This window comes from Loxodonta africana, chromosome 1 (genome assembly GCF_030014295.1).
Source record: "Loxodonta africana isolate mLoxAfr1 chromosome 1, mLoxAfr1.hap2, whole genome shotgun sequence".
In the NCBI taxonomy this organism is placed as follows: Eukaryota; Metazoa; Chordata; class Mammalia; order Proboscidea; family Elephantidae; genus Loxodonta; species Loxodonta africana.
This window is the reverse complement of record NC_087342.1, coordinates 96261914-96275043: the sequence shown is the minus strand read 5'-3', so window position 1 is coordinate 96275043 and position 13130 is coordinate 96261914. Positions and strand designations below refer to the sequence as shown.

Here is a 13130-nt window from a genome sequence, read left to right as displayed (position 1 = left end):
ATTCACAGTACACACGTGAAAAATCCAAGGACTCCCTTTCAGCCAAAGGATCACTAAAATGGCCATAAGCCAGATTCAGACCAAAGGGAAAGGACAACGGGAAGAAATAACATATGGCTGAAAACGTGCCTCAAGGTGGGATTATCACTAGGATCTTGTTAGCACGATGGCTGGATTGGCTCAAACCTCAAATTATTGTGCTTAGCAACACAGAAGGGAGGGTAAATGCGACCAGTGATTCAGGCCTAGGCTCACGGTATAACTCCGGGAGAGAAAGAGGGGGCGGAACATACAAATCTGGAAGTAGAAGCAAATACCAGAGAATGAATCAGTAAGATGGGAAGGTGGCCCCAAGAAGGAAAATTTCAGTGTTCTGTTCATTCTATTATTTCAATGGCTAGAAGGGTTATGACTGGATAAAAATAGGAACTCCACAAATGAATACAAATGATGTCTGATTAAACCTTGTTACAACCCTGCTGAATATGGAACTTGTCAAAATCCAAATGGATGATCCCTTCAGGACAAATCAAAGTTGAGTGTGTACTCAGAGCAGACAGGGACTTATTTCAGCGAGCTTTCACTGTAGGAACTGCTCACCAGACAGAAAACAAACAATATATATACCTAGACCCCAAAGACAGGAGCAGCACTAATGCTAAACAGAAATAGAAAACTAAGGCTAAATATAAAGAAAATTTTTCATTTGCTCTAAAGTAAAAAAATAATGGAAAGATGCAACTGGTTGTACTAACACCGGAAGAACTGAAATTGTACCTCAATACGATCTGCTATAGTTTTACCCCACTGAGCAAGAGAAAGATGTGGCAGAGCCCCCCGGAGAAGGGCATGCTGATCCACGTCTGAAATGCCAGCCAGCACTAGGGGTCACAGTGCCTCTTCCCAGTGACTGCTGCAGCCCAGGCCAAGCCAGCCAACACACACTCAATACGCGAGGAGGGTTATGACCCCAGGCCACATACAGGCCTCACTCCAGCAGCATTCACTCCCACCCCAGGCCACATACAGGCCTCACCCCAGCAGCGTTCACTCCCACCCCAGGCCACATACAGGCCTCACCCCAGCAGCGTTCACTCCCACCCCAGGACACATACAGGCCTCACCCCAGCAGCGTTCACTCCCACCCCAGGACACATACAGGCCTCACCCCAGCAGCGTTCACTCCCACCCCAGGCCACATACAGGCCTCACCCCAGCAGCGTTCACTCCCACCCCAGGACACATACAGGCCTCACCCCAGCAGCGTTCACTCCCACCCCAGGCCACATACAGGCCTCACCCCAGCAGCGTTCACTCCCACCCCAGGACACATACAGGCCTCACCCCAGCAGCGTTCACTCCCACCCCAGGCCACATACAGGCCTCACCCCAGCAGCGTTCACTCCCACCCCAGGCCACATACAGGCCTCACCCCAGCAGCGTTCACTCCCACCCCAGGACACATACAGGCCTCACCCCAGCAGCGTTCACTCCCACCCCAGGCCACATACAGGCCTCACCCCAGCAGCGTTCACTCCCACCCCAGGCCACATACAGGCCTCACCCCAGCAGCATTCACTCCTACTCCAGGATGCATAGGGGCCTCACCCAGCAGCTTTCACTCCTACCCCAGGACACATACAGGCCTCACCCCAGCAGCGTTCACTCCCGCCCCAGGACACATACAGGCCTCACCCCAGCAGCGTTCACTCCTACTCCAGGACGCATAGGGGCCTCACCCCAGCAGCTTTCACTCCTACCCCAGGACACATACAGGCCTCACCCCAGCAGCGTTCACTCCCATCCCAGGACACATACAGGCCTCACCCCAGCAGCATTCACTCCCGCCCCAGGACACATACAGGCCTAACCCCAGCAGCGTTCACTCCCACCCCAGGCCACATACACACCTCACCCCAGCAGCATTCATCCCTGCCCCAAGCCACATACAGGCCTCACCCCAGCAGCGTTTACTCCAGCCGCCTCCTTGGTCATGGAGTCTCGGTCAGACGATCGTCCGCTGGCCATGCTGTCCAATGAATAGCAGGAGACAGCATTGTACAGCGCCTCGTAGGGACCCTCTTCCTCAGCAGCTGTGTCAAAATCGATGATCAGTTCAGTTACCGCTTTCTCCACGTTACCTGATGAAGAGATTGGAGGGCAAGAGAGGAAATAAAAGCACCATCTTGGGTTCCAACCTCTGCAACAACCCGAAGTCCCCTTAGCAATCTGAGCTCAACGAACACTGTGTAACAAGAGTAGGAAAATTAATGGCTGCTTTGCTCCATGTACAGGAATAAAAGTTGAGGTTTCAGCTGCTCTTTATACCCTGAGATCTAAACAGATTTTTCTCTAATTCAATATGGAAAATCCTTTACATCTATAAGGGATACCACCCAAGACCTTTAAAAATCCCCAAATACCTTAATAACATGATAGGAGAAACTTAACCCATAAAATGTAGCAAAGTATAACTAAAAAACTTAAGTAATCCTTTATATTCTTAACAGGAGTTTCCCTGTGCTCAAGTAAAATGGAAGTCAGCAAAGCCTTTCTGGCCTGGTGGTCCTGTGCAGCTGCTTAGACTCACTCACTGGGTAACTATCAACCTCAGGGCACACAGGATCCAAATTTGTGTCCATGCAGAATTACCAATTACTATAGACCAAGATTCTCCAGGTTGCTTGCAAATAGTCTTAGTATGAATGTAAAATTCTTGAAAACTAAGAGCTTACTGAACTACTAATCCCATTCCTAGCATATTATGAGATCAAAGAAAAACTGTGTGTAGGGAGGCAGACAAGGACTCCACAGTAAAGACAGGAGGATGGGCACTTGTTAACACCCCTGCACGCCTAAGGAAAATCCTTTTCCCTTTTTAGTTTTTGGCTTTACCTTGTTTCTCTAGCCTTCTTTATTGTGATCCATATGAAGGGGAAGGTGTCAGTCAAACTTTACTTGGTCTTTGTTATTAATCACACCTAGGATCCAAAAGGCTACTCAATAAATCAGAAAAAGTGGATCCTGGTTAACGATGGCTAGAGAGGGCTTTCTAAGCTAGCATCAAGACCACATTTGTTGGCCAAACAATTATTACCAAAATCTGCCATATACATTATCTACCAACCAGATGACATACTCAATATTTACTGAGGACCAGCTATGCTCAAGACACTACAGTGTGTGTTAGAAAAAAAAAGGTTCACCAAGATTTGAATTAATATTGAGATCATCCTGTCTACTACACATCCCAAAAATAGATCTCATAGAGCCAGCTGTAAAAGTGGAGAAAAAAGGAAGAAAAAAGAGGTCCACAGCCACGGGCCCAAGCTATATCCAATAAAACTTCCCAAACCAAAGCCAAACCCACGGCAGCTGAGTCAGTTCCAACTCATAGCCAACCTACAGGATAAGGCAGAGGCACCCTATTGGGTTTCCTAGGCTGTAATCTTTACGGAAGCAGACTGTCACATCTTTCTCCCGAAGAGTAGCTGGTGGGTTTAAACTGCTGACCTTTTGGTTAACAGATGAGCGCTTGACCACTGTACCACCAGGGCTCTTTAAACTTCACATGGTTAGGAAAAAAAAAGAAGTTTGAATATGAACTTATCGAGTATCCCCAATCTCTTGAAATTTTTATTATTTAAATTCAGATTTTCCATTCTGCCAAAGAATGCTCAGCTCTTCCCACAGAGAGCTTCTTGCCCCTACCTCTGCCCCTTTACTGGCAGAGAAAAGCTACCTTACCCTGAGACCTCTGTGATAGGGAGTCCATATTGGAGATGAGAGGTAGTTGGGGTGTAGGGGTTTTATCTATCTCTTTTGTACTTCTTTTTCCAGTCATGTGATCTACATGGAAAGATTAAAAAAAAAAAAAAAAAAAAAGCTGCACCAAATGAAAATGCCTTGGCTTCACCAGTGTGCCCCTAGTGCCCCAGACAATGAGATGGACTGATACCTTCAATAAGTGCTGCTATCTGCTGGCTTTTTTGAGAAGGCAGTTCCCGGACGGTGTCTAGGGCGGTCAGTCCACGGTTATCTTTTATGTTGACATCAATTCCTAAAAAGGCACATCAGGGGGACCAGGAGAGTAAGCATTTTCAAACCAGCCTCAAAGAGGACCAAATTCCGGACACCTCATGCTCCCAGCAGCATAACCAACATTTTTCATCCAAAGCTCTTTCATCCAGCTATTCAAGAACAATCTGTACACTTGCAATCAACCAAGAGAGACACACTTACACTGGGTCCAAATGCAGCCAGCAAAAGTCAACCCCCTGCAGGGAGACTAGGGAGAAACAATCCCAACCCTGGCATGCTGTGTAGACAAGAGCGCTGCCGACCTCTCACCTGCAGCCAGCAGGATTTGCACCACATCGGTCTTGCCAAACAAAGCAGCCTCATGCAAAGCACTGCCCTTCTCCGTCTGGAAAGCAAACGAGAATGCAGAGCAGGATGTCATCAGAACAGTGACCCAGGTTTGGCGTGGCTTCACATGACAGATGGGACGCAGACAAGAAGGGACAGGAAAACAAAATAAACCACACAAAGCCCTCTGTCATTATCTTTCCAACTTTTCTTGTATGGATTCCAAAAACCACAGTTGTGGCCCATTCATCAAGGCTGTTTGATGTGTCACCAGCAGGCCACACACGAATAACAGTTACTCTTGGAGCCACCTATTGGCACAACTCCACAAAATGCCACCTTCCTGGGTCAAAGGAATAGCGAGAAGAAAAGGACAAGGGAAGCAAAGCACCTTACTGTAAATGTGGTCTGGTCAATGTGAAGCCTTAAGGATGGTCATTCCTCTGAAGGAGGAGCTAACAGCGGAGGGAAACACTAAGGCTCCTGTCAGCAAACCAAGTTAATGAGACTTTTGAGGTGCTAAAAGGTGGCAGTGGGAACACATGTATAGGAAGATAATGAAACTTCTCTAATTTTGAGAGACAGCCCATAAGCACATCTTTTCAGGGTTTAATGCTGAAAAGAAAAGAAAAAAACCAGACTCACTTGAGGAGCTCATTTGTCTCTAATGTTTCACGTTAAAATGGGTTAACAAATGGAAGCGGCTGAAACATGACGTGAAACGTGCTAAATAAGAACACAGCCCAGCAGCATGGTCCTTGTGCCTCTTCCAAAATGACTAAGTCCCTTGAGCCTGGGAGGGACATCCACCCTGCTACCTGGTAGTTGCTATCCATGCCAGCATCCAGGAGGACCTGGACCACGGCTTTGTGGCCATTCCTCGCTGCCAGGTGCAGAGGGGTGTGCTTCTTAGTGTTGCAGCTCAAGAGGTTGGGATGTGCGTTGAGGAGCATCTTCACCACCTCCAGTCTCCCGTAGAGTGCAGCCAGGTCCAGTGGCGTCTCAAATTTGTTGTTGCGCATGGTGGGGTCCGTTAGCTCCTCTAAGAGGACCTTCACCACCTCCGTGTGGCCGTACTGTGCTGCACAGTGCAGGGCCGTCTCGTTGTCATTGTTCTAAAGGGTTAATAAGCAGATCACATCAGAAAGGTGACTGGTAGACTGGCATATGACTGGACAAATACATGTAAAACCACTGGAATTTAAATGAGAGAAATAGCAGCAATACTTGGGGATTAATAAAAGTAAGTCGGAATCCAGACATACTCCCCTGCAAACAAGCCCGACTGCTCTAATTGTGCACATCCTCTGCTAGTTACTGCAAGAGGGGAGCAGTCATCTCCTACACATTTGCGGTCTCCTATGTGCTGTGAAGGAATTGTCTCCAGATTGTTAAGAGTGAACAAGGGAATGTAGCAGGCATCTGGTAGATGCCCTGTCATGGAAGAATGCCATAATATCACTACCATTGTTTCATTTTAAACTCCAACTGGTTTTACAACAATTTATAACTTATTCAAACTTGGGGTTCCGATTCTGCACTTGTTAACCACTCGTTCCCTTACACACAAGGTTTTTAAAGAATGTGTCATCTGTGTAGCTTCTTGCATGCAAATCAATAAGCCAACAATGAAAGTAACAGAGTAGGGAACCAAAAATCACTCTCAAGGTTATCAGCCAACAGCCACGTCCAGGGCAGGGAGATGCTTGGGCTCAGTTGCAGAGGAACATGGGACCCGGATGCTGCTCTGGGCCTACTCCGGAAGCCTGCACCCATCAATGCATGCAGTACCAACTTCATTAAAATGCAGCCAGCATGGGGAACTGTTTCTTATGTAAGAAAGATACAATTAGACACTGGAATGTTTTCTGTGAGAGGTGCAAAATATTTAAATCTGATATTGCCATCAATTCAAATTCACAACCTCATGGCCCTTGAATGCCAATTTTGTTTCAAACTAAAGGTAGCATCTGGGAGAACGTTGTGCTTTATCAACTATCACAAGCATAATGTTGGCCATTCCAATTATACCATTTCTTTTACTATTAATAATGTATGATACAGTGGAAATAAAGTAAATTTCCATGACCTCTCCTTTTTTAGAAGCTCTAACCAAAATAATTCTCCCACAAGATTTTTTAACCAAAATAATTCTCCCACAAGATTTTCAGATTCCTGAGTTTACTCAGGAGGCTTCTGCCACTTTGGGGCAAAAAACTTAAGAGCAGGTATGCCCATCAAGTCAGTATTTTGCACCTTTCAGCGATCAAATGGTAAAAATGAAATGTTTCTACAATTGTTTTAATTCTATTAATGATGATAAAAGTAACAGGCTAGGAGTTACCCAACCACGCATGCAATTCCATCTGCTTTTGATCTGATATTTGACTGCATCATTTTTTCCAGCTACACCAAGTATACCAGAAAGATCCAGAGATGCTGGGAGCAAGGGCTCAAGGCCAGAGTGACAGCAACAAAAATTCAAAAAATGAAATAAGGGCAGAAAAAGTGGTAGCAGGAGTCACATGCAAAGATAAATGTACACAGGTAAACAGAGGAAGCAACATGGAATTCAAACACAGCCCAAGGAAAGCAGATGCTGAGAAAGTGCAGACAGTCGTCACTGGCCCCAGAACACAGCCAGGTAGCAATAGCCTCCTATGATACAACCTGGACCCAGGGAAAATTTCCATGTCAACCTAAAAGTTTGAAGGGAAGGGAAGAGCTGAGCAGAAAGCAAATTCCTGGGGTTCTCTGTGCCAATCAAATCATTTAGGGCCTCCCTTTGAAATGCCCCTTTCCTATTGAGCTATGGCTTAAGTTTCCTTAGCAAACTAAGAGCTGCCACTTTACTTTCTCATGATAATAATACAGCTATGTCAACAAAAACGCACAGAAGGTTTCTATAAAATGATTTTGAGGCAGAGTGGCAACCCAAACGAATTTAAGAAGATTGTTGGGGTTTTACATCTTAAGATTAGCATGACAGCAGGGGCCAAGAAAGTCAGCTTGTTCTTCTTAAAACTCCAATCCTGGAAAACTTTTATTTACTCTGAAGCAGATCTTGCTGTCTCTTTTATACCCAAGTTGTCTCCCAAAGTCAGAATAATTTGTCCTTGTTTGTTTAAAAAGCATGCCATTAGGGCCAGAAGAACTATAAAACTCTAAACTATCCACTAGAAAAAAAATACGACAGATCATCTCTATTTTCTTGTTTCCCAGAACTAAGGCAGCTGCTAGAAAGCTGCCTGGCTAAAGGCAAGGTCTTGATCACTACCAGGCAAATTCTCTGCCTTGTTTTATAAATGGTCTAACCATATCACTGCAGAAAGTTACCCTCATATTCACAGTGTAAGAAGCATCTTCCTTATGCCTCAGTCTCGCCAGATGTGGCATGGAAAAATAATGTTCTACTGTTCAACAGAGGCCATCACAATGAGCTCTGACTATCCTCTCCCCTTGGAGTCTGACAACTATCAGCGCAGGAAGTCACTAAGTGATGGATCTTGGGTTCACAAGGCAGGGAGGGATTCCAAGGAGATGCACAGATTCCTCACCATGTAGAATCTCTCCCTTTCACACCTTCCAAATCATACCACAGGTATTCATAACACCTCAAGAGTTCTCAGAATTATATTGCTATAAGTCTGGACTGAAGAAAATGTTTCCCCAAAGCCTTTTCACAAACTCTTCATTCCTACCCATTTGAGACCCACTTTCATTTTTTCTTGCTATGATCAGTGCTTCTAAGAAGAAAGGGATCCCTATGCATAGCCCTTACATCTGCAGACCTCACTCAATGTGTAAATCCATTATATACACACTGTACACCCACACATATACACATATACACATACCACAAGCAGCAGAAAGCCATACATAAACATTTTCATGGCCTTTCTCCTCTTGAAACTATTTCAGGAGGATTACCTCCCAATGCTTAGATTACAGCTTGATTGCGTACTTGTCCATATTTGACAGATGCCTAAGTGAGGGACATGTGGACTATAGTTCTCTCCAACAACAATGGCATAGGGCCTAGAAACATACCACAAGTGAAGGAGAAAACTGTGTCTTTTGAGATGGAGAAGATGAGGGGAAATATGAGAACTGAATCCATAAAGTGGAAGTTCTAAAAGGCAGAACTCTGACAAACAGATGGAAGGTTTAGCAACGAAGATGTCAACCAAGCATAAGAAACCAATAATCCACAGAATCCAAAAAGAGGCTGCAAATCTGCTTGTTATTAGGAAAAATAAATAAAACAAGAGGTGGATGGCCTACCCGTCAGAGGACAGAGAGAGAAGGGCATTCCTACTTCGGGTGGAAAGTTGACCTAGATCAGTGTTCTCAAAAAGGCTACATCTTGGAATTACAGGGGGAACTTAAAATTATCTAGTACTAGGTCCTAATCCTGATTTTCCAAGGTAGCACTTCAGAGAGTAAGGATCAGGAAACTGTTCTTAAAAAGCTTCCCAACCTGGCAGTCAATAACTTAACCAAGCAGAGTCATCATTACCAAGATGACAACACAGGCCTTGGGATGTGATGCACCCAGGATAATACATGCATAATATCACTTCTATGGTATTTCTGCCAAAAATGTATAACCTGAATCTAATTGTGAAGAAACATCAGACGAACCCAGACTGAGGGACAGTCTACAAAACAACTGGCCCATGCTCTTAAAAAACGTCAGTGTCATGAAAGTTAAGAAAGGCCATGGAACGGTTCCAGATTAAAGAAGACTAAACAGACATGACAACCAAATGCAATGCAGTCCTGGATTGAGTCCTGGACTAGAGGAAAAATTGCTATAAAGGACATTATTGGAACAATGGTGAAATTTGAACATGGATTGTATATTAAAAAAACCAAACCCAGTGCTGTCGAGTCGATTCCAACTCATAGCGAGCCTATAGGACAGAGTAGAACTGCCCCATAGAGTTTCCAAGGAGCATCTGGTAGATTTGAACTGCCGACCCTTTGGTTAGCAGCCATAGCACTTCTCCACTATGCCACCAGGGTTTCCAGATGGTGTATTAGATAACTGTATTATATCAATGTTAGATTTTCTGAATTTGGTAACTGTATCGTGCTTATGTAAGGGAATGTCCTTGTTCTTAAAGAGACAGAAGTAAAGAATTTACGGTTAAAGATCATGATGTCCATGACTTATTCTTAAATGGCTTATTATCAGCAACAACAATTACGTACACACAAACACATATATATGTATACATGTATGTATACATAGAGAGAGAGAAAGCAAATATGGCAAAATGTTAACAAATTGTGAATCTAGGAGAAGAGTATACTGGAGCTCATTAGATTATTCTTACGACTTTTCTGTAAATTGGAAATCTTTTTCAAAATAAAAAGATTTTGTAAAATTGTGACCCCCCAAAAAGAAGTCCTAACCCCTGCACTGGTGCATGTGACCTTTTTTGGAAAGGAAACAAGGGTTTTGGGTTGTGCTGAGAATGCAAAACCCTTCTTGAGGGAAGTAGGGTTTTTCTTTGCAAATGTCGTTGCAAATGGGTCCTATCCTAATTCCTTCTGAGTGGTCTTTTACAAAATAGAAGGACAGATCCCAGAAACAGAGACATACACAGGCAGAAGACAGCATAGGAGGATCTGTCTACAAGCCAAGAAAAGCCAATAAATGCTTGGGGCTACCAGAAATGGAAAGAAACAAAGAAGGATCTTCTCCTACAACAGAGCAGAGAGAGAGAGAACGTCCTGCCTATGCCCTGAATTCCAACTTCTAAACTCCAGAGCTGTGAGATAACACATTTGTTCTTTAAAGCCTCCTACTTTGTGGTATTTTGTCATGGTAGCCCTAGAAAGCGAAGACATGGGGTTATTCTGATGCAGCCAGACAAGCTGATCAGCATTTGGATACAAGTGGTCTAGGTAATCTCCAGGTCCTTTCCAGCTCTAAGTCTGTAAATCCTTTTGAAATGGACAGAAAAACATATCTACCTAAAACTAATTTGACTATCGCTCATTTTATGATATACAGACTAAGTTAAAATCTTTTTAAAAGGGGTGAAATTACAGTTTTATTTTAACAGTTCTACCTTAGCTTGCTGAAAGTGAAGAGGAATTGAAGCACTTACTTGTGAAGATCAAAGACTACAGCCTTCAGTGTAGCTTACACTTCAACATAAAGAAAACAAAAATGCTCACAACTGGACCAATAAGCAAAATCATGAAAAACAGAGAAAATAATGAAGTTGTCAAGGATTTCATTTTACTTGGATCCACAATCAACAGCCATGGAAGCAGCAGTCAAGAAATCAAAAGACGCATTGCACTGGGCAAATCTGCTGTAAAGGACCTCTTCAAAGTGTTGAAAGACAAAGATGTCACTTTGAAGACTAAGGTACGCCTGACCCAAGCGATGGTATTTTCAGTCACCTCACATGCATCCAAAAGCTGGACAGTGAATATGGAAGACCAAAGAAGGGTTGATATCTTTGAATTACGGTGTTGGGGAAGAATATCGAATATACCATGGACTGCCAGAAGAGTGAACAAATCTATCTTGGAAAAAGTGCAGCGAGAATGTTCCTTAGAAGCAAGGATGGCAAGACTTCGTCTCATGTACTTTGGACATGTTATCCGGAGGGACCAATCCTTGGAGAAGGACATCATGCTTGGACATCAGCAAAAAAGAGGATGACCCTCAACAAAATGGATTGACACATGGCTGCAACAACTGGCTCAAGCATGAAGATGGTGCAAGACCAGGCAGCGTTTTGTTCTGTCGTACATGGGGTTACTGTAAGTCGGAACGACTCAACAGTACCTAACGACAACCACCTTAGCAAAGGATGACTTAGATTTGGACTGGTTTATGCTGACTTTCTGCGGGGGTGGGGGGAAAAAAAACCAAACCTGTTGCCGTTGAGTTGATCCCAACTCATTGTGACCCTACAGGACAGAGTAAACTGCCCCCATCGAGTTTCCAAGGAGCAGCTGGTAGACTTGAACTGCCTACCTTTTGGTTAGCAGCTGAGCTCTTAATTTCTGAAAAAGGAAAGGTCCAAATGTTGAACAGGTACATCAAAGCTGATTTTAAAACTCCCTTTGCTCCCGGAAAAGGAATCTGAGATCTCTTAATTTCTACAGGTACCTGATAGGACCTAGCACTCAAATATAATTTAGTAAAACAATTCCTAGACATAGGCCAGGTCAATAAAAACCCAGGGTCAGAATAAAACCTAGGAAGGTAGATTTCAATCAGTTCAAGAAGGGTTTGCATTCTCAGCACAACCCCAACAGCTTTATCCCTTAATGCAGTCTGCATCATTTAGTCTTTCTGGGTGGAGAGGAAAGGCAAAGGGCAGAATTTCCGGAGAGTAGCATGTTCTTACTCCATTTAGACTAATTTTCTTCTATGCATGCAAACTCAAGGGATAGGAAAATGTACTTTTAAGAACTAAAGTCTTGCCCTTTAATCAGAGCTTTATAACCTAAATAATCACTGAGTGGGAAAACAATCACTTCACAATCATGCCCACCCCTTCCCTTCCCTTCCCTCCTCTCCCCTCCCTCCAAAGAACGTTGACTGGACTAAGTGAGCAATGTTTCATTACACTTCACTTACTGGTAACAACAGATTCCAAAATGCGTTTTCAGAAACACCACAGTATACACATCTTTTCAAATTAGGATCTCAAATAGTATTAGCTACCAGATGTCTTTTATTTAATGTACACTATTTTATTTAAACTCCAAAACAGCCCAGCAACATAGGTGGTAGTACCTCCTTTTACAGAAGAGGAAACTGAGGCTCTTAGAAATTAAGAAACTCACTCAAGACAACAAAACCAATAAGCGGCAGCCCAGAATCCAATCCCACCCCCACGCCCCAAAAAATCAGAGATGGAGTACCTTCCTATTTTGAAAATTAGAAACAGAATTTTAAGAGTGGGCCAAAATAAAAGCTGATGCGTTCCACTAGCCCAGGTCAAAATGCTTCTCCACTATGAAGGCCCAACAGCGGGAGAAAAGCTCCCACAGGGCCCGCCTCTGCCCGGCAGGTATGTACCTTCATCTGTTAAATCAGCATTTCACAAAGAAAGACATGAAATATCTGCCTTGTGTTTGGAAACACACACAAGAACCTTATGTTCCCCTTCTGTGAGGCAGCTGTATTGAGAGCAAGTGAAAGAGGGCTATGTGGATAATGCAGTGACTCAACCAAACTCCAGGCTGTTGCCAAAAAGCAAACCTCATCCAAGTAAGAGCTCTGATCAAAAATGGCAGGCGACAGCACTGAGGTAAGAGGCTACCACCACCACCCAACCGACAAGGCTTGAAGTAGTGAAGGCCTGAGGGGTGGAGAGGCCAGCAGGGCTACGTGCTCTTCACCAGGCCCATCAGGCCACTGCCTGCCCCAGCCTCTCAGGAAGGGAGACTCAAGGCAAGTGCCTGTTTTGTCCTGCAATATCATCTCCTATTTCACAGTCCTTCTGAGAGTCAAAAGTTGCCAAGCAGATAGAGAAGCTACCAGCTGGGGAGAAATGCACAAACTCAAAAGAGTGAGAGGGGAATGGCAAGAGACAGCCTTTAAAAGGGTAAAATGGAGTCACCTGTGCTCCTTTCCCCCACACCTCCACCACAAGCTATCGAAACTGGAAAGAAAATCAGATTCCACTTAAAAGAAATATAGAAAGTAGACTCAAAAGGTTGAAAAGAACATCCAACAAGTATAACTAAATCATTTTGTTGTGCATATTAAAAAGTAAGCC

The 13130-nt window shown here is 44.0% G+C and overlaps 1 protein-coding gene across 10 annotated transcripts in view; it reads right to left on the bottom strand.

The window, feature by feature from the left end:
- The window catches only part of ANKS1A (ankyrin repeat and sterile alpha motif domain containing 1A), a 201565-nt gene that overhangs the window by 109565 nt on the left and 78870 nt on the right, over positions 1-13130 (bottom strand). For 7 of the 10 annotated variants that reach the window (XM_023540164.2, XM_023540156.2, XM_023540165.2 and 4 more), the window contains 5 exons: positions 5187-5483; positions 4351-4426; positions 3959-4060; positions 3748-3849; positions 1951-2141 (listed from right to left, as the gene is read on the bottom strand). In XM_023540164.2, coding sequence (XP_023395932.2) covers positions 1951-2141; positions 3748-3849; positions 3959-4060; positions 4351-4426; positions 5187-5483 — 768 coding nt within the window. Of the gene's footprint in view, positions 1-1950; positions 2142-3747; positions 3850-3958; positions 4061-4242; positions 4427-5186; positions 5484-13130 lie in introns of those variants that run through there. The other 3 variants (XM_010600587.3, XM_023540160.2, XM_023540163.2) reach the window with 3 other exon arrangements.